The sequence below is a fragment of the Mus musculus genome, chromosome 16 (genome assembly GCF_000001635.26).
Source record: "Mus musculus strain C57BL/6J chromosome 16, GRCm38.p6 C57BL/6J".
NCBI lineage: Eukaryota > Metazoa > Chordata > Mammalia > Rodentia > Muridae > Mus > Mus musculus.
In genome coordinates, this window is record NC_000082.6 from 21881271 (window position 1) to 21908834 (window position 27564).

Genomic DNA, 27564 nt, shown 5'->3' on the forward strand with positions numbered 1-27564 from the left:
CCTGGGATGCTGGCATAAAGCCAAGGTAATTCCAGAAATTGGCAATTCCCTGCCAAGTGTGCAGCTGCTGTCTAACCCTTGCCTACTCGTTTTGTACCAACCACTTCTTCTTTTTGAGGACACAAATTTCAGAGGGCAGAAGTGTGTCCCGAGGCTGGCAAGGAGCACTGTCACGTGCTCCTGCTGCCAGAGGCCAAAGGCTGTGGCAGCATCTCGCTGCAGCTGCAGCTCCGAGGTGGCCAGGTAGCCTGCTGGCGGGCCTCTCACCCTTTACCCCTCTGATATTCCACATCTTTCCCACTTGCCTGTCAATGTTCTAACACCCTTCCTTCAAATAAATAATAGTGTCGATTTTTCATGAATAAAAAGAACCAAGTAGTCAGTCCCCAGGAAGGGTACCTGAACCAAACGTGGACAGGGAGAGGGGACGGGAACAAAGGAGCAGATGGCACTGGGAGAGTCACTTGCTATTCCCTTCAGCTTCTGCTTCTCAGCTCTTCCCTGCAGTGGCAGTGGGTGGGTGTACACAAACAGGTAAAATCTAGATATTTTTATCTTCCTACACCCTTCTGAAATACAGCTCTGGGCACATTTGAATATAGTCATGGAGATGGTTTTTTTTTTCCCCCCTTTTTGTTCAAGCTCTCTTGGTTGCCCTGCCTTTGTGGCTTTGCGCGGATGCTGATATTCTGGGGGAGGCACAGGGGAAGCCTTGTGCACACAGGGAGGCTGGTCTCATGCCTGCCCGTGGTCAGAGAGAGATGATCACTGGGTAGCCTGTGCTGCTGCTGAGAGGTGCAAGCTCACCTCTTCAGTGGGTCTGTGCCTCCTCAAACACCTCGGGTCCAACTTGAGTAGCATTTGGAGCTGCTATCTCTCTTGGCATCTGTTCTGGTGATACTGTGGCTACTTGTTTCTCTGCATGGACAAACAAGCAGGCTAACAGAAGGAGCCCAGGAAAGAGGAGGACTCATCCCAGGCTTGCCACTGGTCAGCAGCCTGCATCCTCTCTGGGACTTGATTCGCATTGAAAACAGTTGGGGTGAACTTTAACCCTCGAATCTCCAGCTACAGTCCTCTAAGTCCCATGTCCAAACTGTGTGGAGTATGCAGGAGAAGGGTCTAACATTCAAGTTCTGGGAGGCAATCAAAGGCAATGACAGTGGCTATAGCCTACATCATTTGGGGGGTCTCTTGGGCTCCCCTGACCAACAACCAAAGGGAGGGTTTTCATGGCTGAACCTGGAGGGTTTTACTAGTCTTAGGCAATCATTTCACTTCAACAGTGTAACTTCATTTAAATCATTTATATATGTATACACATACACTTATATGTAGTATACACATCTTTAAGAAAATATAAAATAGTGTTTTCCTGTAGCATTTTCAATTTTCCTCAGTGTTATTTATCCCACCCCTTCCCTGTCAGTATTAACTTCTCTTCTTCCTTCTCATAGATTGTCAGCACAGCTCTCTTCAGAGCCCTTCCCTGCCACGGTCCTTTTGTCACTTTCCTGGTAACTTCAGGTATCAAGGGATTTGCAGTGAGAATTCACAAATAAGAGAGAGCGCTTGCCCTGTTTGTCTTTGGGGTCTGGGCCACGTCAAACCTTATAATATACTCTAGTTCCGTCCATTAACCAACAAAACTCCTGATCCCATTCTTTAAGTCAGGTAGAATTCCACTGTGTATGAACCACATCCACTCATCAGCTCAAAGCCATGTAGGTTGTTTCTAACACACACACACACACACACACACACACACACACACACACACACACACACACAGAGCTATTGTGGCTAGAGCATCAGTGAACAGGGTTTAGACAGTATCTGTAGAGTAGGATGTCAAGTCCTGTGGCACATGCCAAGGAGTGGCCTAGCTGGCTTGCATGGTCAGTCTACTTTGAGCATTCTCCATGGTGACTTCACGGTGGCTGCACTAGTTTGCAATCCCACCAACAGGGAGTGAGGGTCCCCTTCCCCCATATTCTTACCACCAACATGGAATGAGGGTCCCTCCCCCATACTCTCACCAGCATTTCTGTTCATTATTTCCTAGCTTTAGCCATTCATACTGGGGTGAGATGGAATTTCAAAGTAGCTTTAATTTGCATTTCCTTAATTGCCAAGGTTACAGAACACTTTAAAAGATACAATGGAAACTTTACATCTTTAAAAACATTGAGGAAGACTAGAAACTAGAAAGACTTCCAATGGGGCAAGCATTGATAAATTAATATTGTGAAAATGACCATCATACATGAAGAAATGTAGAGATTAATTGCAATCCCAATAAAAATCCCCCTCTCATTCTTCATAGAAATAGAAAAAAATCCTAAAATTCATACAGCACCACAGAAGGTATGCTTGCTTCTTGTTTTGAGTTCTAGCCACAGCCCATTTTTTAACCGGCTGTCCGTTTTCTTGTCCCTTCATTTTTTGTTTGTCTTTGAGCTCTTTGTCTGGTTGAGATATTAATCCTGTGTAAGTGCACTGATGGTAAAGATCGTCTCTCACTCTGTCGGCTTCCTCTTCGCTCAGTTGCTTTGTTTTTTGCTGTGCAGAATGCTTTGGTTTTATGAGGTCCCATTTTTAATTGTTGGCCTTGACTCCCGAGTAAATGGAGCCCTATTCAGAGAGACCTTTTCTATGTGTTATACGGTACTGCCTTTGTCTTCCATGTCTCTCATTGAGCTCTTTGATCCATTTGGAATAAATTTGTGTAGCAGGTAATAGCTATGGGTACAATTTCATTCTGTGTGTAGATAACCAGTTTCCCTGAACCGCTTGTTGAAAGTGCTGTCTTTTCTCTAATATGTATTTTTAGCATCTTTGTCAACTATAACCTGGCAGCAATTACATGGACTTACGTCTTCTATGTTGTTCCATTGGTCTACATGTCTGTTTATGTCTCAGCAGCGTGCTGCTTTTAGTGCTATAGCTCTGTAATATAGCCAGAAATCTAATCTGGTATGGCAATCCCTCCAACACTGGGTTTTTTTCTCAGATTGCTTTGGCTACCCAGGATCTTCTGTGATTCTTTATAAATTTTAGGATTTTTCTATTTCTTTATTCTTTTTCTATTTCTATGAAGAATGAGGTGGGGATTTTATTGGGATTGTAATTAATCTCTACATTTCTTCGTGTATGATGGTCATGTTCACAATACTAATTTATCAATGCTTACCCCCACGGGAGATCTTTCCAGACTCTAGTCTTCCTCAGTGTCTTTAAAGGTTTTCATTGTAGAGATTATCACATCCTTGGTCAGGTTTATCCCTAGGTGTATTTTTGGCTGCATTGTGAATGGGTTTGCATGATCTCTTCCTCAGTGTGTCTGTGACCAGTGTGAGGAAAGGATGCTGACTTTTGTAAGCTGATTTTGTGTCCTGCTACTGTGCTGAAAATATGGATCCTTTCAAGAAGTTTTCTGGTGGAATTTCTGGAACCTCTTATGTAAAGCCTCCTGTCATCTGCAAGTGGGGGTGACTTGGCTTCCTCTTTTCATGATTGTATTCCTTTTATTTCCTCCTCTCGTCTTCTTTCTCTGGCTAATGCCTCAGGCCCAACACTGAAAGGAGCTGGATAGTGGACAGTCTGTCTTGTTCCCAGCTCTGAGGGGGATGCTTTGAGTTTTCCTCCATTTAGGATAATGGTGGCTATGGATTTGTCATATACCAAGTTATACCATGTACTTCATTGTGTTCACATATACCAAGTTATACCATATACTTCAATGTGTTGTCATATATCAAGTTATACCATATACTTCAATGTGTTGTCATATACCAAGTTATACGATATACTTCATTGTGTTGGCATATACCAAGTTATACCATATACTTCACTGCTTTGAAGTACAATCTCCAGCCCCACTATCTCTAGGACTTTTATCATGAAGACATGGTAAGTTTTGTTGCAGGACTTCTCTGCATCTATGGAGATGATCATGCGATATTTTTCTTTAAACCCATGCATACGCTTTATTGACTTGTGTATGTAGAACCACCCCTGTATCTCTGGGGTAAATGCAATTTGATAAGGGTAAGATGACCTTCATGACACTTGCCTGTGTTAGGTTTGCAAGTATTTCCTTGAGCATTTTTTAAATCTATGCTGGTTTCATAAAAGGAGTTTGGAAGTACTTTTCTGTTCCTTTCCTTTTTTAATTTTAAAAATAATTTAAGAAGTATTCATATAGCTCTTCTTTGAACACCTCTTCAAATTCTTCTGAGAATCCATTCAGACCTGGGTTTGTGTGTGTGTGTCTGTGTGTGTGTGTGTGTGTGTGTGTGTGTGTGTGTGTGGTGTGTTGTTGTTTGTTTGTTGTTCTGTCAGGAGGCTTTTTATTACAGTTTGAATATGCATCTGTTTAGGGTATTCATCCCTTCTTGGTTTAACTTTGGTGATTTGGATGAGTGTAGGAATTTGTTTGTTTCTTTTAGATTTTCTAACATAATGAAGTACAGGTATTTAAAGTTTTATTTTATAACATTCTGAATTTCTTTGGTGCCTGTTAGAATTTTTTCCTTATTCATTTCTGATTCTATTAATTTGGTTTATCTCTGTGTATGTGTCTTTTTTTTTCCCCCTTGAGCTGCTGAGTAGAACTCATGTTCTTTTGTGTTTGGATGGAATATTCTGTAGATATTTTAGGTTCATGTGATGTATGATGTCATTTAATTCTGATGTCCTTTGAGAGGTTGAGCCCAAAATATTTTTTCCAAAAAAATTAATTTGAAAACTGAAATTAAAGAAGTAATTTATTTTTGGAAGATGTATGTGATTATTGTCTTTTTTCTGTTTGTGTCCTTGGCCTGATTTAGTGGTTCAGTTTCATTTGTTTGCTTTCTATAGATTCTCGGCTATGTTTATGTCTCTCTTCAGTCTGAAGTATGGCTTCCAGTAGTCTCTGTAGGACTGGCTTGGTGGACATGAACTCTTTGAGGCTGTCTATATCACAGAAAGTTTTTTTCCCCCTTCACTGGAGTAGACAGCTTTGGTAGGTACAGGAGCCTCTGTGAGCCTCTGTGGTCTTTTAAAACAGGGAGCACATTGCTCCAGACACTTCTGGCTTTAAACATCCCATTGACAAAGAGCTGTTGTTAGGATGGATTATCCTTTATCTGTGACTCGGTGTTTTTTCTCTTGCAGCTTTCAGCACCCTGTCTTTGTTCTGAATTGAATATTTGGTGTTTTAACTATGATATGCCATGGGGGATTTTCTTCCCTGGTCTTATGTATTTGGTATTTTGTGTGCATTCTATATCTGTATACCTTTTCTTTTTTCCCCCTTTATTAAAAATAGGTTCTTTTCTCATACAATGTATTCTGATTAAAAGTACATGTACTTTTATTTTTTACTTAATTTTCCCAAGATTTATATATTTTACGTGAGTTACAGATGGTTGTCAGCTGTCTTGTAGGTGCTGTGAACAGAACTCAGGTCCCCTGCAAGAGCAGCAAGTTCTCTTAACAGCTGAACCATCTCTCCCATGGCTTTTCTTGATATGGGGAATATTCGTCCACGACATTTGAATCTCCGGTCCTTGGCTAGTCCACTTGAGATTCTTCTCATTCATCTATGCCTACAATTCAAAGTTCCTATGTGTCCCTTTCATGCATTTGTAATGTTTCCCCCACATTTTTTTCCGCATGTAAGGTCTAATTCCAATTCTGCCTCTTACCTCTGCCCTGTCTTATTAGTAACTTTTCCGTCATTGCATCCAAAAACCTGACAAGAGTACACTCCCCCAAAAGACCACCAAGGAGTCGACTCCGATGCAATCACACTGGGATCTCTTTATTTCAAGCTGGAGCTAGGGTCACACTGCTGTCTCTCGCACAGCAGAGCAGGGGGGTGAATCCCCGCGCTCTCATCAGGACAAGGTTTTATAAGAAATGGCAAGCGAGGGGGTTTCTAGCCTGGTGCACATCTGATTGGGGGGCTATTATGGAATTTGCTGTCCTTTAAGATGACTCTTGTAGGCACGTCAGGAAGTGGAGAACAGGGATGACGCTATTCACCTGCTCTCTCCGTTCTACCTTTTTATCCAGCCCAGAAATTCAACCCATGAAATGACAATACCCGTACTCAAGAATAGACTCTCTCCTAGCTGGTCCTCTCTGGAAGCACCCACACAGACAAGCCCCAACGTGTGTGTCATTACTGTACCAGGTGTCAGCAACCCAGTCAAGGACAATCAGAATTAAACTGCTTGCCACACTAGCATTAGAGTTGGCTTCAACCCCCAGCACACTTCCTACTCCCAGAGATAACGTGTTCATCAGCCTGTGGTGCTGCAGGACAGATGGTGTGGTTTGCATGTCCACCCAGGTGTACAGTCATTCTCCACCCTTAAAATGCAGTCAAAGGCCGCTATGGAGTGTGGAGGACAGGGCATGGCCTGAAGAACTATGGCTTCCACGGTGTGGAGTGATGAAGTGCAGGCCATGGGCTGATCTCATCACCAGACTTCCTAGACAAGCACTTTGCCTGCTGAGCCATCCCCCCTCCCCCTCAGAATACTCTTTCTTCTGCTTTCTTTTTTGAGACATGGTCTCTCTTAGCCCAGGCTGATCTTGAACTTCTAATCCATCTGCTTCTAGCTTCAAGGGCTGGAATTACAGGCACACACCACTGTGACCTGTCTCCATCTCTCCTTCCCCCACATTCTCCAGTGTGAGAGCAGAGTTATTAAGGTCTAGCATATCTAACAGGTGAGGCACAGCTAACTGTCCTCAGAAGCCAAATACAGAGATAAATGGGGTGGGGGTGGGGTCAATGTGTGGCCATATTGAGAAAAGGCTGACTCCCACTCCTACCCTGAATCTGTCTTCAAGGTCTTGGTGTGGTGTGTAGGCTTAAATAAAGAGCCAGAGTCACGCACAGCCACGGTGTATGGTCCTATCCACTGAGCAGCCATCATTGTCTCAGCTCTAGTTTCTCCTGAAAGACCCATCCACAAGTTCAGATCTCCCTCTGGGAAACAAGTTTCTCCTCTGTTGGGCCCTGAACTTCAGTTGTTTTCTCCTCCCATTTCTTGGGGTCTGTCATTTCAGCAGTCTGATAGCCAAAGTGAGGGACACTGTCCTTCAGAATATCCTTGATCTGTCTGTCTGGTTGCACGCTCCCTACTCTTGATTCTTTTTTTTTTTTAAAGATTTATTTATTTATTATATGTAAGTACACTGTAGCTGTCTTCAGACACTCCAGAAGAGGGTGTCAGATCTCGTTACGGATGGTTGTGAGCCACCATGTGGTTGCTGGGATTTGAACTCCGGACCTTTGGAAGAACAGTCGGGTACTCTTACTAACTAAGCCATCTCACCAGCCCCCTACTCTTGATTCTTAAGCAGTTTTCTATTTTTGATTCTGCATGTGCCTGAGACCATCCGGTACTAGTTGCTGTTGTGTCTTTAAGGGCAATAGAGCCTTTTTTTTTTTTTTTTTTTTTGGCCCTCATAGCCTAGATTTAGACTTCTAGGGTACAGGATGGCTAGCAGTCACCATGTCAACAGTAAGAGAACAGAGACATAGTTCCACCTGATCACCCTTAGCAGCCCGGGGATCCAGCCTAAGGACTGATAGCTTTGGCATGGAGAAGAGTTTTAAGGGTAGCCAATGAAGCAAAGCAGGGTTGAAGACCTGGTGGAGGCTTTTTTGTAGTGTATGTTTAAGTGCAGTGAAAGAACCACACAGAGAAAAGGGAGCTGCATCCAGATGTGGGATGTGTTTCCCAAGGGAGAGTAGAGAAATAATTAATTGTCTTAATATTAACCTGATATAACATTTTAGGTGCTCTCAAGTTACATCTCAGAAGGTTGCTAAGAAACCTTTCTCTTTTCTCCTTTGTTAAGTGGAAGAAGCGAAGCGGCCCCAGAATGCCCTGGGTGTAATTATAAAGGTGAAACTAGAAGCCACTAGGTTTGCACAGGGTTAGAATGTGTCCTTGCCCTGTCAGTGGGCTTCCTGGTGAGAGCTTTTCAGGTTCACAGTGTCCCGGGCTGATGAGGAATAAAGACTTGAAGGAAAGACTTGAGGGAAATGAAAGAAGATTGATTAAGGAAACTGATATCATTGTTTGTTTGTGTTTTTAATCTTATTGTATTGTTTTTCATTTTCATAAATGCCTGTTTGTTTCTAATGAAAGACAGAAAGGGTGTGGATCTGCAAGGGAGGGGAGATGGGGAGTCTGGGAGGAGCAGGGGGAGAGAAAACTGTAATCAGAATATGTTGTATGAAAAAAATCTATTTTCAATAAAGGGGAAAAAAGAAAGTGAGATGAACTCCCAAGTTGCCTTCTAAAGAGAGAGGGACTCACACACTCCCACCTAGATTAGTGGCATGTATGGGACTTATGTCAGTAACTGAACAGAGACTGAGGCAATCTTTATTGAAATCAGTCATCCTTTTTTTTTTATTGAGTTGATGTATTTAAATGTCTGTGTGTGTATGTGTGTATGTGTATCTCTATGTGTATGCATGTGTGTGTGTGTGTGTGTGTGTGTGTGTTCACACATGGGCTCATGCACCACAGTATGTGTGTGGAGATCAGAGGAAAACTTGGGGAAGTCGGTTTCCTCCTTCTGTCATGTAGCTCCTAAGATGAAACTCAGGTCATCTGCCAGTCTTGGAGACAGGAGCCTTTGCTTGCTAAGGGCCAACTTGTTGAGCAGACCAACAGGAGTCTTGTGTTACTCCTCCAATCAGGGACACCTTGGTGCCTCTCTCTCTTCTCTTTGCCCCTGCCTCTCTCTCGTTTTACTGATTTTGTAGGGTACTGATTGAATCATCTCTCTCTTGTTCTTGGGCTACATGGACTGACTAACTTATGATTCACCATGGGCTCTCACCGCCCCTTTCTATGGAAGCTCGGGTCTGTCTTTCTTGCTGCAATGTGACTGGTTAATTTTTCTCACGGTGTCTTTTGGTTCCATACAAATTGTCACAAATGATGGGATAGCACCCTTTTAAGGCTGAGTAATGTTGCATTGGATGATATAAAACTTTTGTTTCTCTTTCTGTCCCTCCATTGATGGACCCCTAGGTCTGCACTTGTTGTGACTAATGCTACAGTAAATGTGAGACTCCAGATGTCTCTCTGACAGACTGATTTCATGTCCTTTAGACAGGAGCACATTGCTGGGTCACATGGTAGCTCTGCAAAACTACCATGCTGTTTTCCACAGTGGCTATACTAATTCACAGCTGACTGATGGTAGTCGGCCCTTGCCCTTGCTTGCTGTCTCCCTGTGGTTCTGGTTTTACACAAGCCTGGTGAGTTGATGCTGAGCATTTCTTAGAGGGATTTTGACTACGTGCTGACTCTGCCTGCTTAAGCTTACTGCCCGTTTTCAATGCTATTGAATTGAGGTTTTTATACAGTCTAGATCTTAGTAGATGTGTAGTTCATGAATATTTCCTCCCATCCTATGAGTTGACTCTTCAAGACATTAGGTTGTCTCCTTTGCTGTGGGAAAGCATTCTAGTCTAACGTCACCTCATTTACCAGCTTTTCATTTGTTTCTGGGATAAGAGTCTTATCCTGCTTTCAGAAAATTTGAGATTGATTTTTGCCATCTGATAATCTACGGCAAATCTTGTTTTCAGAGGTTCAGACCTTCCCCAGTGTTTCTGGTGGGTAGATCAGAAGAGAAGAATAATTAAAAACCCGGGGCTTAGGTGTGTTGCCCTAGATTGACAAAACCCGTTATAGCTCAGGAATTTACCCTGCTGTGCACCTGTGGTTTTTGTCTGTATGAACTGAGAGCTGTAGAAGTTACTCCAGCCTAAGACACCAGAACAAAGAGAGGAAGAGGGGCTGAGGCATACAGTAGTCTATACATCATATGCATGTATGTATCGGAACAACCTGGGTTTCCCTTGTTGTAAGGAGAATTTTTTTCTGATTAAAATGGTTATAGAGGGAGAAGGAAGAGAGAGGACCATGTGGCAATCTGTCTCAAAACAAAACGGCTGTTAATAGAGCATGCTGGGACACCATGGAAATCGAAACTGCTTAGCTTTGAAGTTTGACCCCCTGAAATGAATTATTGTTCATTTTTTGTATGAGTCCTTCCAGTCTCTTTTCTGGAATATGTGCGTTTATATCCTTCTAATACTTTCTCAAGCATGTGTCACATATATTATCCTAGCTGTTCCTTATAGTGACTTGTCATGAACAGTCTCTCATGATAGTAAGTGCGTTATTTTTCACTGCTGCCCTGTATTCCGTTGTACCCAACCTCCTCTTGGTTTCAGCGGTTTTTTAAAACAATACTTACTTAAATTTATGTATATATGTGTTTCCCTGTGTGTGTGTGTGTGTGTGTGTGTGTGTGTGTGTGTGTGTGTGTGTGAACCATGTACATTCTGGAGCCCTCTGAAGTCAGAACTAAGTATTAGATCCCCTGGAACTGGAGTTACAGGAGTTGTGAGCTGCTATGTGGGTGCTGGGAACCAAACCCAGGTCCCCAGAATAGCTGTCAGCTCTAATCACTGAGCATCTCTCCAGCCCTGTTTCAGTGTTTTGGTTGTGTAATCAGAAGTGGAAGAGTGTAGGTACTAAGGAAAGAGTGGCCTCATGGTCTCCCTTTTTTTCCAGGTTTTGGAGTCCTCTCTTGCATCAAACCTCTGTTGCTGCAATCTTCTGACTGTCATCTCAGGACCTGGGTCACCCTCATGGCACAATGGCCAACCCTCAGGAGCACCTGAGCTGCTCCTCTTTGCCACACTTGCCCTTGACTGAGAACAAAACCTCTGGTGGACGAAATGAGCTTGCAGCTATGGGGAACCACCCTTCACCCAAGCTCCCTGAGGACCCTCAGGAGAGGGGGGCTATACAGTCAGAGCTGATGGAGATCACAGGCAGCCCGATCTCCACAACAGTGTTGACCAGTGTAAGCGAGGATTCTAGGGGCCAGTTTGAGAACAGTGTTCTTCAGCTAAGGGAACAGGATGAGTCAGAGATGACCCTGTCTCTGGGGAACAGCAACACTGTGGATGGAGAGAACACGAACGGACCAGAAGACATCAAGATTCAGTTCAGCAGGTCAGGCAGCGGCAGCGGCGGGTTTCTCGAAGGACTGTTTGGATGTCTCAGGCCCGTGTGGAATATCATTGGGAAGGCATATTCCACTGATTACAAGCTGCAGCAGCAAGGTAAGCCAGAGCACGTGTGTCCTGGGAAGGCACTTCTTGTAGCACACTCCACCAGTAACTGGGTAATCTTTAAGGAGTGGGTCAACAGGGAGGCCAGATGACCACCCGTTTCACTTTCCTACAGACTCCGAATGGAGCAAGTTCATGCTTAGGGGTTCCTTCTTATTTAGAGCCAAATAGACTTTGTGGTCCAGCGGCCTAATGGTGTGTGGAGTAGAGAGCACATTTAAGGTCATAAAGAGAAGCCTTGGAGGGCCCATTTGTCTCATTTAAGATGTCTGTTATCACATGTCTTTGAAGATATCTAATAGTTTAATATAATTGTATCGATATGTAACTTATGAATGATTGGCATCATGGGTTCGTTTGTTTTCTTACTGATCATTTATAGGGTCAAAAAGTCTACCTGTTTCAAAAACCAAAAGAAAAAAGAAAAAAAAAGTCTACCGGGCAGTGGTGGCACATGCCTTTAATCCCAGCACTTGGGAGGCAGAGGCAGGTGGATTTCTGAGTTTGAGGCCAGCCTGGTCTACAAAGTGAGTTCCAGGACAGTCAGGGCTACACTGTCTTGAAAAAACAAACAAACAAACAAACAAATAAAAAGAGTCTGATGGCCAAAGTCAGGCACAGTAGCATGGGCTTATACTTTTTAACTATTCAGAGGCTGAGGCAGGAGGGTTACCTGAGCTAAGTTAGGCCATTCCTAAGCAACATAATGAAACTGTCACTTAAAAAACAAAAACACAGGTCTAAACAAGCCCAATGGCCACTTGACTAGTTCAAAACCAAACTGACACCGCCCCAGCCCATCAGAGTCCAGGCCTGCCTTACGTTGTAATAAAAAAGAAGTCTTGTCTTGCAGTACAGGTGCAGCAGGCTCAGAATACAGCAGACTCTGCTTTACAGAGCATATCATTTCTTTTTATTGTTTGTTTTGTGTGAGTGTATGTGTGTATGTAGCTGGGGGCTGGGCATGTGGAGGTCAGAGGACAGTATTGGGGAGGGGTGTGTGTACCACACGTACACAGCTGTACCTCTGAACCACACCCCAGCCCTCTGCTTAGTTATTCATTTGTAATTTTTGTGTTGTTTTGGAGACTAGGTCTTGCTTTGTAGCCATGGCTATCCAGGGACTCACTATGTAGCCCAGGTTGGCCTCTAACTCTCTCAGCCTCTAGTGTGCTGGGATTGCAGGTGTGTATCACCATGCCTAGCCTTGGTTTGCTTTAGAAGAGCTTTGTTCTGTTTCTCACAGAACCAAACGATATCTACTTCCTCAATAAGCTCCATTTGGTTCTCAGGGCCTCTGCCTGTTCTGTGCTTATTTGCATCCTAACCTGGAGACCTCTGTATCCGAGTGTACCACTGAGCTTCAGACTCAGACAAATTATTATCCATGCTTGCTAAAAGAAGCCCTTTAGTTGTTTGACTTTTATTGTCCTACAAATTTATATTTAACTCATCTTCCAGTTGATCATGTGACTTTCAGAAAGGCTCATTTTGGAAATAATTAAGACACAAGCCCAGTCTATCAGGCCTATAGTATATCCTACTGAAGGCTGGTGCTGCTGTGGCCCCAAAAAGTGACTTGCCAGCCAGAATCGAATGTTGTGCTTTTCCTGTCCGGATCAGGAAGCTAATCTCTAATCCTGCATCGCAGGCCACCAAAGGATGAGAGATGCGCCCCTGTGTTTGGTGTGGATCACAAGTATCACTAGGCTTTTGAAGTATCATGTCTGCATCTTCCTTTTAGTATACTGTTAAGTTGTAGTCGTGATGCCAAAGTAGTACATTGAAACCGTTTATTGCCAAGTAGTTTGCAGTATCACCCAATACTGCCATGGCCAGATCCGAGTGCACAGACAAAGCCTTAAAGCATCCAGGCATGAGGGACTTCCTCAGTCTGTGGATCAGGGTGATATCACATAAGAAATAGTAGTCATGGTGCTTAAACAAGACAGAGAGCTCTGGGGAAGTGCCAGTGTACAGGTATAAAAACAGCGGGCCAGTCGCATTAGTGATCTGTGCGGCTCTCTAGGGGCTCAGTTCTATGTGTCTTTAAGACTCTCTTACTTCTGCTTTGTCCTGTCTTGGCCTCTCCTTTAGCCTCTCCTTACAGGTTAATTATCAGTATTTAGTCAGGTCCTTTCCTAATTACTGATAGTTAACCTGTGAAGTTAAACAAAGAGGACGAAGTTGGCATCACTGCATTTTGGTCCTGGCAATCAGTTGTTGGGAGCCTGGCTTGAGTGCCTGTCTCGTGCTCTCTGTGCCCTCTCCAGTTGCCCGTGCAGAGCCTTCATCTCTGGGGATGCCGAGGCTTCACTGGCTGCAGAGAATGTCTGCAGCAGGAGCTGTCACTAGTGGAGAATTGCATTATTATGATACTGTCAACAGTTGGGAGTTCAATGCCAAAATGCATGTCATTTGCAGTTTAATAATTCACTTCCCACTTTATAAAACTGCTAATTAATAGACATTGCTTCTGAAATATATAATAATTATAGTATGAGCATCATAAAGCAGTCTGAAAGAGAGAACTATTTAACAAATCACTAGATATTTATATAGGTAAAAATAGAATTACATCAGCCTTCATACCATATACCAAAATAAACTCCACTTGACTATAAAGAGACAATTTTTTATTTACTTTGTGTGTGTGTACACATGTGTGTTTGTAATATGCATACTACAGCATGTGTGTGTGTAGGTCAGAGGACAACTTGTGGTTCTCTTCTTCAGGGACCCAGGGGCCAAACTTAAGTCTGTAGACTTGATGGCAAATGCCATTACCATGGCGCCATCTTTAAAAATCAATGATAGAGAAGCACAGAATCCAGACTACAGACCGTGCAGGGGACTGGAAAAGAATACAAAGGGAAGTGATAAACAGGCGAATGTACGGCCTGAGCAGATAGCTTCCGAAGCCTCTCCACTTCTGATGAGCAGATGCTAAACAAAACGTTTATCACTGACAAACCCACTCACACTTAGAAGACACATGTACGGAAGTTGGGAATTAAAATGAAACAACAATTATATGCTCATTACTGCCATAGTGTGATGAAACCAGCATTTCTGGTGTCAGTACTCTCAGCATCAAGCACGGAAATCCTTCTGTGTACCTGCTCGGAATGCCTTATCCCCGAGGCTGTGAGACTGTCTGTACTCCAACCAAGGGTTCACTCTGAAGAAATAGATGAAGAAAGGGCATGTTTTATTTGCAGTTATAGTATGAGGCCTGCAGAGATGGCCCGGTGGTGAACAGCGCTGTGTGGTCTTCCACTTATGTTGTGGTCAAGCTTTAGTACCGTTATGAGAAACCACGCTTTATTATGACGTGAACTGTGAGAGGTTCTCTCTCCTGGATGCTGAGTAACTGTCCCTACTCTCTGATGGACACAGTGGGCAGAGATTTCATTGGTTTTTTTAAGACTAGAACAGATTCACAACCAAGAACTCAGAGCTACTTCGATTAGTGTTCCACAGACCATTTGTGGGTGAGTCTGGAATCTCTTGTGACCTCTAAACTGACGTTCTTGTCCTCCCCACACCACTGTGTTTGCTTCTTGAGGTAATGGTCTCTTCAGAAGGGGGAGGGGACATTGAAGAGGACCAATGGATGCGTTCCTTGTTAGGTTTTGTAAGCTAAAAGTGCATGTTAGTGGATTTCTAGTGTTTTATCTACATGTTTGTACTTATTTTATATATGTGTATATTATTTATATATATTGTTTACTTGTGACATCTTAAGCTTTGAGTGGTGGAACATGCCTGTTAGCTCAGGCACAGGAAGTCGAGGCAGGAGGACCAAGGTCATCCTCAGGCATACAATCTAAGCTACGCAAGACCCTGTCTCAGAATAAAAGACCATTTTATTCATTATAAAAATGATATATGCTTTTATCTTAAAAACCAACACAGAAAAAGATAAGCATTAATATAAATTACCAATGGTTACTTAGAATAAAGTTTTTAAAAGTATTCTTTAAGGACCCTGAGAAAGGCAGAGCCGGTTTGCAGGCAACGCTTTGGGGATCGGGCTTCCACTCCAGCGCAATCATGTCTATTATGTCCTATAATGGAGGGGCCGTCATGGCCATGAAGGGAAAGAACTGTGTGGCCATCGCTGCAGACAGGCATTTCGGGATCCAGGCCCAGATGGTGACCACGGACTTCCAGAAGATCTTTCCCATGGGTGACAGGCTCTACATAGGCCTGGCCGGCCTGGCCACTGACGTCCAGACAGTTGCCCAGCGTCTCAAGTTCCGACTGAACCTGTATGAGCTGAAAGAAGGTCGACAGATCAAGCCTTACACCCTCATGAGCATGGTGGCCAACCTCCTGTATGAGAAGCGGTTCGGTCCCTACTACACAGAGCCTGTCATTGCTGGCCTGGACCCGAAGACCTTCAAGCCCTTCATTTGCTCTCTGGACCTCATTGGCTGCCCCATGGTGACTGATGACTTTGTGGTACCTGCTCCGAATAAATGTATGGGATGTGTGAGTCTCTCTGGGAGCCCAACATGGATCCAGAACACCTGTTTGAAACCATTTCTCAGGCCATGCTGAACGTGGTGGACCGGGATGCAGTGTCAGGCATGGGCGTCATCGTCCACGTCATTGAGAAAGACAAGATCACCACCAGGACGCTGAAGGCCCAGATGGACTAACCTGTGCTCTGGTCCCATCTCCCTTTTGTTTTTCTTTTTAATAAAATAGCCTTTCTTTCAAAAAAAAAAAGTATTCTTTAAAAGAAGGCAAAAGTTGAGAGCAGTGCAGTTTGGGTGGACAGTTTGTGCGCAATAGCCACGGCCTCCCCAGCTCCTTCATGCACGGCAGGCAATGCAGGACAGTAGAGAAAGTGCTATTTCTAGAATGGCTGGCCCTGCTTTACCAGCCATGTGACCTTGCGTAGTCACTCAACGCTGTGCGTTAGTTCTGTCCTCTTTAACTATGATGCGTCCAGTGGGTTAAATGCACTTGCTGTGCAAGCCTGATGTCCTAGTCAGGGTTCCATCGCTGTGAGGTGACAACGACCAAGGCAACTCCTACAAAGGACAACATTTCATTGGGGCTGCCTTACAATTTCAGAGGTTCAGTCCAGTATCATCATGATGGGAAGCATGGCAGCATGCGGGCAGACACGGTGCTGGAGGAGCTGAGAGTTCTACATCTGGATCTGAAGACAGCCAGGAGATTAAGCATAGAGATCTCAAAGTCCACCTCCACACTTCCTCCAACAAGGCAATGCCTCCTGATAGTGCTACTCCCTATGGCCAAACATTCAAACATGAGGACATGGGGACATTCCTATTCAAACATGAGGACATGGGAACATTCCTACTCAAACTACCACACCTAAGGACCGGAGATTGATCCGCAGGTTCTGGGATGGAAGAAAACTGACTCCGAAAAGTTGTCCTCTGCCTTCTATGTGATGTTTGCATGTATATATTCATATAACACACACACACACCAAAAAGAATATGTGGATTTAAAAAAATAAGGCCAGAGACATAAAGGTGGTAAAATTAAACATGACTCTGCTAAAATTCAATCACTCTGCTAGCTTCTGGTATGTGGTAAGCACTCAGTAAAGGCAAACACTGAGAAAAGTGTTCCGCAAAGTCTGGCTGTTAGGAGGATGTCTTTGAGATGGATCCAGGGAGGATCCATTGAGCATCTGCATGAGCGGTCCAGAAGAATGAAAACGCACCTATGGTGGGTGGTGGAGGAAGGATGGCAGTGTGGAGACAGAAGGGCCGCTGGTTATCCCTGCTTAACAGGGGAGAGGTTGCCGCGTGTCAGGGTATGGATTTCTGGAGGAAGTCTCCCGAGATCTCAGGCCTGCTTGAGTTAAGCAGTTAAAAATGAATATTTGCCAGTATGTGACCTGTAGTGCCAAGGTTCAAAGGAAGGTCATGTCTTTTGGTGGGAATCAGAGAGTAGGGTTGTTCCCGATAGGGTAACGTTGGTACCTTCAGAATGGCCTGTAGAATGGTCTCAGCAAATTCTGAGCTTGTTTCTTGATCATGTGCCTAGATACTTGGGAAGTGCCATTTGAGGAAATCTCAGAGCTGCAATGGCTGGGTAGTGGAGCCCAAGGAGCTGTCTTCCTGGGCAAATTCCGAGCAGAGGAGGTGGCCATCAAGAAGGTGAGAGAACAAAATGAGACGGACATCAAGCATCTGAGGAAGCTGAAGCACCCTAACATCATCGCCTTCAAGTAGGTCGGCACTTGCTCAGCTGGGCTGTTTGCCTAGTTAGTTAGTTAGTTAGTTAGTTAGTTAGTTAGCTAGCTGGGTGAGTGGGTGGGTGGTGGGGACTTGGTTGGTTGGTTAGTTGGACAGCTTTGTTTACGGACTGGTTTTAGAGAAATAGGGCTACTTTATTCCTCCATTGTATACACTTGGGTTTCTGCTTTGGAAGATATTTCAAAATCCCTTGATAGGCTTAGCACAGTGCTAGTGTGTGCTAAAGGACTGTGAAGCCTGAGTCATATTATCAAACCTTTTAGTCTAGGAGTTCATCTTGCAAGGACATGTACCAAATGCACAGGAGGGAGGGAGGAGAGCCCTGCCACTGTAGATCAGCCATATCAGTAAAGCAGTGAAGGTCACTTCACAGAATACCCAACAACAGCCTGAAATTCAGTTACAACAACTCTGGCATCTCAAGTGACACAACCAGTCCTCCCTCAGTGACAACGTATATTTGTGTCTGTTAACATCTTTCTTAAATAGTAACTCATGAAGACAGGTGTCTCTGTACAGCAGGATCAGGTTTTACTTCATTCCTCTCCTAGAAACACCAAACATGGCTTTCTAAATCCAATTGTAGAGTCATTGGAGATGCATTCATTTCACAAAGCAGTCGTGTTCAAGTATGTGTGTAAATCCACTGTTTCTTAAGCTCTTTCTATTCACAGCCCTTTCTTGCCCGTGTAATTGCACTTGCACTTCCTAATATTGAGTCATAAATTCATAAAGAATTTCATAAAGAATTAAGTCTTGGCTGAATATTTAATTCTGCAGGATGCACACTATCTCCAGTGTTTTTCGGAGTTGCCTGATAACTTTGATTTCATAGCTGTTTGTGCTGAGAACACCACATACACAAATACATAGTATAAAATGGCAGAAGTGTGCATGTTCAGGGCTGTCTCTGAAATCATTGGAAATTCTGTCCTAATCCCAAGGTAAAACTAATTCAATGACCTTTTATGCATCTCAAATAGTAATTTTAGAATCAAGCATTTTAGGGCTGGGGAGATGGTCTGTAAATAAAGTGCTTGTTATCCAGTGTGAAGACCAGAGTTCAGATCCCAGCTCCCTAAATCCTGGATGTGAGGGTGTTTGCCCAAAACTCCAGTGCTGAGTGAGCAGCGACTCATTCCTGGTGCTCTGGTGGTCACAGACTAGCCAGTCTGAACAAAACAGCAAGGTCAAGTTCAGTGGGAGACACTGTCTCAAGAAATGAGGTGAAGTCGTTAAGAAGGATTCCCTAATGTCAACTTTTGGCCTCCTTCTATGCCCCATAGGCCAGCATTCCTGCAAACACACTTGTGCACACATGCACAGCCATACACGTGAACACACACACACACACGCACGCACGTGAAATGTAGTATTCTAACACAACAATCCAAAGGTTTGCTGATTTGCAAGATTTATTTGCACTTAACCTGCTAAAGAATGATAAGAAAACGCTAAAGTGTTTGTTTTCCATAATTAAATTATCTTTCTGAAAAAACAGAAAAAGATACAGTAAAAATAAAAATCCATAATATTCAGTCTCTAGTGTGAGCTGAGGTATTACAGTGTTTGATGGTGTCTGTAGCTGACAGCAAGCAAAGTCTATACGGACCAGGGCCACCATGAGGTCAAGGCGCACTTGGATTCACTGTGTGTTTGATTTTTGAATTAATTTTATTCATTGTACATTCTGAAACATGTTACCATTGCCAGGCATTTTCTGACCCTTCCACTGTGGCCCCATGTGGGGTTCCAACCCATGGTTTAAGAAGGGTTCTAACTGAAGAGGCCAGTCTCAGGTAAATTGGTAGGAAGCACTGGAGTTGGTATGCTAAGAGTGCCACCAATGCGCTGCAGCACTAGCTGCAAGTGCCAGGCTCAGCTGCACTTCCTTCTGCCTGAGCCTCTCCCTTGAGCTTCCCGCCTTGTCTGTCTTTGTGCTGTCCGTTCACAACCCTGGACAAGTAATAGAAGAGGAAGAATGGAGAACAGGGGCTGTGGCCTAAGTGAGACAGAAGATGGAAAAGGATCTTTGGCATGTCAGACCTATTTTAAACTTTTGGGAGGTAGTATGGTAAAACCAATGAGGCTTTAGCAAGCGTGGAAAAAAATGACAAATTGTCCTTCCTTAACTCAGGAGCAACTTTCCCCAGCAGCCCCAAGGGCTCCTCCTCTGGAAAACTACTTTCATGAAGTAAAGATGCCATGTGTCTCATATCCCCAGAGAGAGCACCTAGAGTTAATTCTTGGGTAGTTTTATGGGATGCAGTTTGGATTCCCTTGTGAGAGCCCTTACAGCAAGCAAAAGGTGTGGGAAGAGGACCTGCATCCGCTGGAATACAGAGGCTGAGGCGGCGACCTGTGCAGAGAACAGCCACTGTCATAATCCTGTCATCGAGTGCCCTGGTGAAAATGTTCGGCTTTAGAGGCTAAATGTAATTTTTCCAGAGCCAATAAATTTCAAGTTAACAGAAGGATAGTATTCAGCAGACAGACAGACAGACAGGCAGGCAGACAGACAGACAAATAGAACCATTTTTTCTCTTCCATTTTCCTTCACTGAAATGATTGTGCTTTCCTTCATGGAAGAGGGCACTAAGAGCAAGCTTTGAAACCTAGATCGCTAAGACTGACTACCGTGTGCCTTTGGGCTTTCTGGAAGGCAGGAAGCTGTGTGTCACTGGAAGGAGAGACTCCCAGGCTGTGCTGGGGCCTGACTCCCTACACTGAACACATTCAAATCATCTCTCCCTCTGCATGGTGAGCCTAGGACCCCTCAGACTGAGTCACGTTTACAGTCACGTGCCATTTCTTGCTTTGGTCAGTGAGTCACAGTCAAGTTTCTCTGGAAGGCATGGGTGAGTTTAGCACGTCTTTCTGTGCTTACAGACTCATTTGAAGTTAGTAAGAGCCACACACAAAAAGAAAGTACAAGATGGGAAGACAACAGTCATTTTTCCTTATTTTAAGAAAAACTAACTTGACTGTTTCTAATAGAATTCAATCCCAAGAGAAGGTAGTAATTAAAACTGATGACAAAGCTGTTATTTCTAGCTGCCTGGAAGCCTTGTCACAGTAGGGGACAGGTGGAATGATGACTCCTCACCTGTCAGAGTTAGAAGAAAAGCTCACAAGATGCGTCTCTGTTAGACCATTTCCATCCGTGTGCCGGCTGGGTAGATGCTGAGTCCACGCAAGCATAATTGTCCTTGCTTTCTTGTGTGTATTACATTATTCCCTGAGTGGTTCCTATGCAGTGATCAATTACCTATTTGTAGTTGTTCACATATGCTTCACTGAATTTCCCCCAAAATTTTCCATTAAAAGTCAAGAATTCTAGGCATCCTAGAAAATGATAAAAGAGTAGTTGATGTCTTTGTGGCATTTGATTAAAAAAAAAAAAACTGATTGTTCTCCCTCATTATACAGACATTTTAACATATCCACTGATGTAAACAGATGTACGTGTGGGTCCCGAATCGTATGTAGGCAGAACAAGAAAGCATATAATGGTGACAGGGACTGGATGCAGGTGATGGCTGCCGTAATTGGGAGAGAGGATATGAAGCTCGTTGTTCTTCTAGTTCTAACTCTGTGATGGGCTGTTACTCAGAGGTGAAATGAAATGTGTGGTACTGTGCCATTCTGCAACAAAAGTCCTGCTTTCTGGGGCTTGTTCAGGCTGGGTGCTCATGGGTGCCTCCAAATCCACTCTGGAGTGAAGTCGAGGGCGCAGTGTGGAGTCCCACAGCTCCAGAAGGCAGGCGAAGTGAAGGCTGACATGCGGGTACATGTCAGTGCCTTATGCTGCACCATAATCCCTCCACTGCTTCCCGCCTCAGCCTGGGAGATGGGAATGGGCGGCCAGCTGAAGACTGTTTCTGTCTCGGCCCTCATGCTCTGGTAACTTCCCCGGAGAGTCTGAGGGTGTCTGAGCATACTTACCAAATGGATCCATCTTGAAAACAGAACTATGATGTACAGTTCACATTATTTCTAGTTAGTGAGCTAACGGCATTAACATAGGAATCCCCAATATGACTCTTTATGCAGAAATTTAAAACACACGGAGTATAATATAGTGAGGGCCAGGACCTGGGCTTTGAAGCTAGACTCGCTTGTCACTGACTGACTGAATGGATCCAGTATGGTAAAATAACTCACTTTCACCCTGAGCCTTCCCTGTAAACATGGAAGAGCTTAGGTCTATCCTGTGATGATAGACACCCATGTCTCTCCCAATTTAATTATGAGGGCTATCAGCTGTGAGGGCTAGAGTGAAGTTAGACATCTCAGGCCTCACAGAAAAGAGACCCTGAAGACCACCACCACCTTCAGAGTCTGCAGTCTGTATGAACAGAGAAAACTCATGGCTACTGAGAGAAAAAAGATCCCTTTGGACTTAAATGACCAAGACAAGTTTGATGGAAGATACAGGAATCAATGGAACTATCACCTGTGTAGATGTATAATATGATATAATGTTAGCTTTATTCTAAATGAGTTTGACAGAACTATATGGAAGATAAAAAGTTGATCCATTTTTTTTAACTTTTCTATTTATTTATTAATTAATTTCCTCAGTCTAATTATTTTAAATTTAAGTAATTTAAAATTTAATAAGCAGTTATAAAAATATAAATACTTTAATTCTCTGTATATGCCATTAAATCTGTTTATGTTTAAAAGGAAAATATTTTAAATTACTTTAATGATTTAAATAAAAAACTCAGCGCATCCAGTCTATCCAAGCACCAGAAAAGAATACTTTTTGTCTCAGAGTGAATGGTGTCACACAAAACTACCAGATTAGCACAGCCTGTTGCTGTCTAGACTTAAGAAAAAAGCAGAAATCACCTATATACTTACCAGAGAAATCAGCAGACCAGAAAGATACAATTCTTATTTAAGAACCAAGAACTGTTATCTGTATTATTTTGGTATCATTTGGGTAAGGAGTGGGCCTTGTTAAACATTCCCAAGATGCAGATGTGTATGCAGGTATATTGTCTATGTTCATGGACTCGAATATGTTTTCTTCAAAGGGGTGTTTGCACTCAGGCCCCGTGCTACTGCATCATCATGGAGTACTGTGCCCACGGACAGCTGTACGAGGTCCTGAGAGCTGGCCGGAAGATCACGCCCCGGCTGCTTGTGGACTGGTCCACGGGAATCGCCAGTGGAATGAATTATCTCCATCTCCACAAGATTATACACCGTGACCTCAAGTCGCCCAAGTGAGTTCTAGAGCTCTGTGCTCACCTGTTTTGTTTTCTGATTTTGAAGTAAGACGTCTTTATCAAGTGTGGCCGAGGGTCTCAGACTTGTAATTCGATTTCCGTTGCACGGTGGATAACAGTTTGCACATCTTAGCACAGAAGTTGAGCTCATCACTTACCGTGGAGACATGTCCAGGTCCTTAACTCAGGCTTTCCCTTCTGTGGCTTGAAATGTACAGCTATGCAGCAACTTCACTATGATCCAGAGCATTCATCTTTCATCACATCAAATAGTTAATGCTGCCGTTTTCTACTTGAAACCTTGGATTGTGGGTTCCTCTACTTTAAAAACTATTTAATTGACTTTCAGAAATGTTTATAGCACAACAAAATTTAAAAATGGTTGAATAAGAGACAGAGACAGGTTGGAAACACAGCTCGGCGGTGGGATGCTTGATTCAGTCTCCAGCACAGAGAGTGGGAGACGCAGTCACAAGAGTCAGACCACAGGATCAGTACAGTTATCTGAGGCACACTTCAGACTTGGCTCTGAGCTTCTGAGAGTGTAACACAGGAAGAAACAAGCAGATACAAGATTCATAATGGCTGTAAGAATTAGGTCCCTGTAGTGTTTAGGGCCCAGCAACCAAATCATTAACGTTCTAACAAGTTGAAAGAGTTTCTTCAGGTGAAGTCAGTGTGTGCGTGTGCGCGTGTGTGTATGTGTGTGTGTGTAGGGGGTTGGAGAGTATCAATATTCTCATTTGTATACACCTTTAAAACTAGCAATCGCAGTTCGTTCCAGGACTCATTGTAAATGGCTCTTGTAAAAAGCAAAGCAAGCCTTGTAGGAACCTGCTTGAACTTTGGCTATCAGTGCCCATCCCCCGCACGGGGAAGACTCGGCGCTCTTCTTAGCTCAGGCACATCTCTTGAATATGAAGCCATCATCCCATTCGTGGGTTATAGAGAGAAAATAGGTTAGAAGACTCAGTGGCTTGGCAGAAGTCACTGTCAGCAAGTGGAGAAGGATGAGTGCCTGCCGGGCACAGGCTTCTATGTGGTGCCCAAGAGCAATGGGAGCTGTAAACTGAACTCTGCAGCGTGGAAGCCGGTGGGCAGCGTGTCACTCACTGCTTACACTCATAGTTCTCACTAGCGCTAATGATCTGTTTGTTTTCTTTGTTTCTTTTTAAAGTGTTTTAGTGACTCACACAGATGCAGTGAAAATTTCAGACTTTGGCACATCTAAGGAACTCAGTGATAAAAGCACCAAGATGTCCTTCGCTGGCACCGTCGCGTGGATGGCACCAGAGGTGATCCGGAATGAGCCTGTCTCGGAGAAGGTGGACATATGGTGGGTAGAGCTCCCTGGCCGAAGCCCCGCCCACTTCCGCCTGATTTCTGCCCTTCCTGCTTCTCACTTCTTTGCATCTCACTTCCGGTTGATTCTGGTTTCACATTATCTAAGGTTTGACCCAGGATCGGTTCTGAGGCATCTCCATGAATACACTGAACTTCCTGGGAAACTAGAATTTAATTTTGAACAACATTTAGTGTCGAAGGCCTTATAAAATGCATAGCATGACGCTCACTTTTTTTGAGTAAAATATATGAAACGAAATTGACTTGGTCTTGATAAATGTGGGTCCCACCACACAGCTCAGCATGGCCTGAAACCTGCCATGCACCCAGGCTCTCCTTGAACTCATGAGCCTCCCAGCTCAGCCTCTGAGCGCTGAGATTGCAAGCATAGCCCATCGACCAGGTCTTTAATTAATTAAAGAGCTGAAGTGTGACTCCACCCCCTGAACCGCCTTCTGTGTCCCTGCCTGCTGCAGGTCATTTGGTGTGGTACTTTGGGAGCTGCTGACAGGGGAGATTCCCTACAAGGATGTGGACTCTTCCGCCATCATTTGGGGTGTCGGCAGCAACAGCTTGCATCTCCCAGTTCCTTCCACTTGCCCGGATGGATTCAAAATCCTTATGAAACAGACATGGTAAGAATGGCATTTCTTCTGCTGTTCTCTCTTACTTTTCTGCCTAAAGAGCTATTAAAGTTTCTCTAAAAGAGCAGAGGCACCTCTACAGGGTGCTTGGAAGGAACCACATTGTGGTGGAATGACGAAAGCTGCAGAATTTTAGAACCTTGCACTCAAACGCTGCCTCTGACTTTTTGTTACCTGTGAAATAGGGCAGATCCAGCTCCTACTCGTGGAGTTGCGTATGACTGATCAAATTATGAGCGAGGGGTTCAGTGTGATGTCTTGAGACAGTTCCCTGCCTAAAGGCTGATGGCTGGAATCACCTCACTGTCCCCAGGAGGTCGCAGACCTAACTCTCCAGGCCCTCTCTAGATGCTTATCCTACCTGCCTTTCCCGTTGTACTCCAGCACATCTAAGCTGTGTGGGATATAGCAGTTCTTGGAATAAAATGTGTATGTCATAAGCAGAATAAAGCCTCAGCCCCTGCCCTCTACCCCCAGACACAGCCTCTGAGATGAGCATGATATCTTTCCTCTTAGGCAGAGTAAGCCTCGCAACCGACCTTCTTTCAGGCAGACGCTCATGCATCTGGATATCGCGTCTGCAGATGTGCTCGCCACCCCTCAAGAAACTTACTTCAAGTCTCAGGTAAGCCAGCACATCCCTGCCTCGTGGGACTGAAGGGACAGCTAAGAAGTACTGTTAACCACGTAACAGTCACATGACCCTATTCGTTGTGAGACAGTAACTGTGATAGTTGGAGGTGCGACTGTGAATCCTGGTGGCGTCGTTAAGAGGGGAGAGGGTGTGAGGGCCGCATCGAGGCTATACTGGAGTCAATGTCACTGCTGCTCCTCATGAAGGCCTTGCTCACTTTGATGCACAAAAGCTGAAAACTAGGGCAGGAACTTGAGGACCAGACACAGCCACGACAGAATTACAGCATCTGTTAGCCGTCACTGTACTAAAATTTCCCACAACTTACATGTTAAAAAAAAAGTATTTATTTAGCCTACCATTCTGTAGGCAGTTTAAGCCACACAGTTTCTGTGATGCTTTGGAATTACCTGGATGTCTGTAGTCAGATCCCAGGTGAGCAGGAAGGTGGCTGGTCCCAGGTGGTCCCTTAACAGGTGTGTTGGCGTCTGGCTAGGAGCTAGAGCTCCTCTGTCCTGCCTGGCCGCTAGCTGGGCCTCAGGCTAGGCCCGCCTTAAGCTAGCCCCACCTCAGGCTAGGCCCGCCTCAGGCTAGCTCAGGCTTCCTCACTCCTGTTTGCTTTCACAGTGGCAAATGGATCAGGAAAGCAAGGCCAGTACAGGTGATGTTCATGCTGCATGGCATCGTGCTTGCCATAGTGCCACACTGGCTGAAGCAGGTCACGGGCCACCAGACTAGACTCTCCAGACTGAGGACAGAGCAGGCTAGACAGGCACGGAGCCAGAGAAGGGGAGGAGTATGGCTGTTGGGTGAAAATGCAGTAAGGATGGTGCTCTGCCCACTGTCACTATGAGCAAGGAGCGAGCAGAGACGAGGAAATGTTTCCTATCCCTAGCCAGACACGGGCATGATCACAAGGCATAGTGGTAATTAATCCCTCTGTGTGTACAAGATCATCATCATCATCATCATCGTGGCAGCACTAGCAGTGGAACCTAGGGCCTCTCAGGTGCTGGGCAATCACTCTCCCACCAGCTCTACCTTAGACTTTATTGTTGGTGTTTTGTTTTATTTTGTTTTGTTTTTATACAAGGTCTTGCTAAGTTGCCCAGGCTGGCCTTGAACTCCCTCTATAGCACAGACAGATCTTGAACATGGGATTCTTCCTGCCTCATTATCTAAATAGCTGGGCTTGTAGGCCGGCACCACGGGCCCAGCTTAGAACTGAACCATTAGTACTAACTTTCATAGTAGACATATGGCTTTTTCTCACTTAATGTTATTAAGTTTCTAAAATGAATTTTTCTGACTCGAATTCCATCTCTGCAGTGGCTCCCAATATTATTTCAAAGATTTATTGTCAGAAGAGACAGTTTATTACATATATTTATTGACTAAAAATTAAATGCAAAAATAAATGTTAGGGTAGGGGCAGATGCAGAGACCCACAGCCAAACATTAGACGGAGCTTAGGGAATCCTAGTGAGAAAGGGAGGAGGAATTGTAGGAGCCAGGGAGGTTGAAGAAACCACGAGAACGTGGCCCACAGAATCAACTAAGCAGAGCTCACAGGGCCTCCCAGGGGCCTATGTAGGTCTGACCTGTCCGTATGTGTCATGGTTGTGTACTTGACATTCTCATGGGACTCCTAACAGTGCAAGCAGGGGCTGTGTCTCTCTGGGATGCTGGGCTTCTGAGCTTCTCTTGGGTTTTTGTCCTAAGCAAAGCCAGTGTGACAGCGGACGTGAAGATGACTCAGAACCTCCCAGACCTGTGAACCTCCGTCAGCAGGACTTTCTTTCTGCCTCCATACTCCCTTGCCGTCAGCTGATCACTTTTGTCCAGATCACTGTACCCTGTGCTGTTCTGATGGCCACTGCTGTGGAGAAACTGGAAAAGAGACAGCACTGTGTCAGGACAGAGGGTGGGGTGGGGATGTTTGGGGTTTGATTTGGCACTTCTGGCACTCCCCTGCCGGAGCTCTTGTAGGAAGTTTGGGGAAAGCATGCAGAGGCACAGAAGGAAATGCCTTGCACACGGTCCTATGGACCCGTCAGGGAAGGAAACTACAACATTCACAAAATTAAACTTTCCTCACTCAGGCTGAATGGAGAGAAGAAGTGAAGAAACATTTTGAGAAAATCAAAAGTGAAGGGACCTGTATACACCGATTAGATGAAGAACTGATTCGCCGGCGCAGGGAGGAGCTCAGGTCAGCTGACCCCGCCCCTCTTCTCACCCCAGTGCTCTGGTCAGCTGACCCCGCCCCTCT

The 27564-nt window shown here is 44.4% G+C and overlaps 1 protein-coding gene and 1 pseudogene across 6 annotated transcripts in view; both read left to right on the forward strand.

Annotated features, from left to right (window-relative positions):
- The window catches only part of Map3k13 (mitogen-activated protein kinase kinase kinase 13), a 109384-nt gene that overhangs the window by 57215 nt on the left and 24605 nt on the right, over positions 1-27564 (forward strand). For 5 of the 6 annotated variants that reach the window (XM_006522583.4, XM_006522582.4, XM_011246016.2 and 2 more), the window contains 7 exons: positions 10614-11170; positions 17219-17402; positions 22476-22667; positions 23848-24006; positions 24491-24649; positions 25175-25283; positions 27395-27504. In XM_006522583.4, coding sequence (XP_006522646.1) covers positions 10699-11170; positions 17219-17402; positions 22476-22667; positions 23848-24006; positions 24491-24649; positions 25175-25283; positions 27395-27504 — 1385 coding nt within the window. In that variant the 5' untranslated portion in view covers positions 10614-10698. Of the gene's footprint in view, positions 1-10613; positions 11171-17218; positions 17403-22475; positions 22668-23847; positions 24007-24490; positions 24650-25174; positions 25284-27394; positions 27505-27564 lie in introns of those variants that run through there. The other variant, NM_172821.3, reaches the window with a different exon arrangement.
- On the forward strand, positions 15182-15905 carry Gm6467 (predicted gene 6467; annotated as a pseudogene).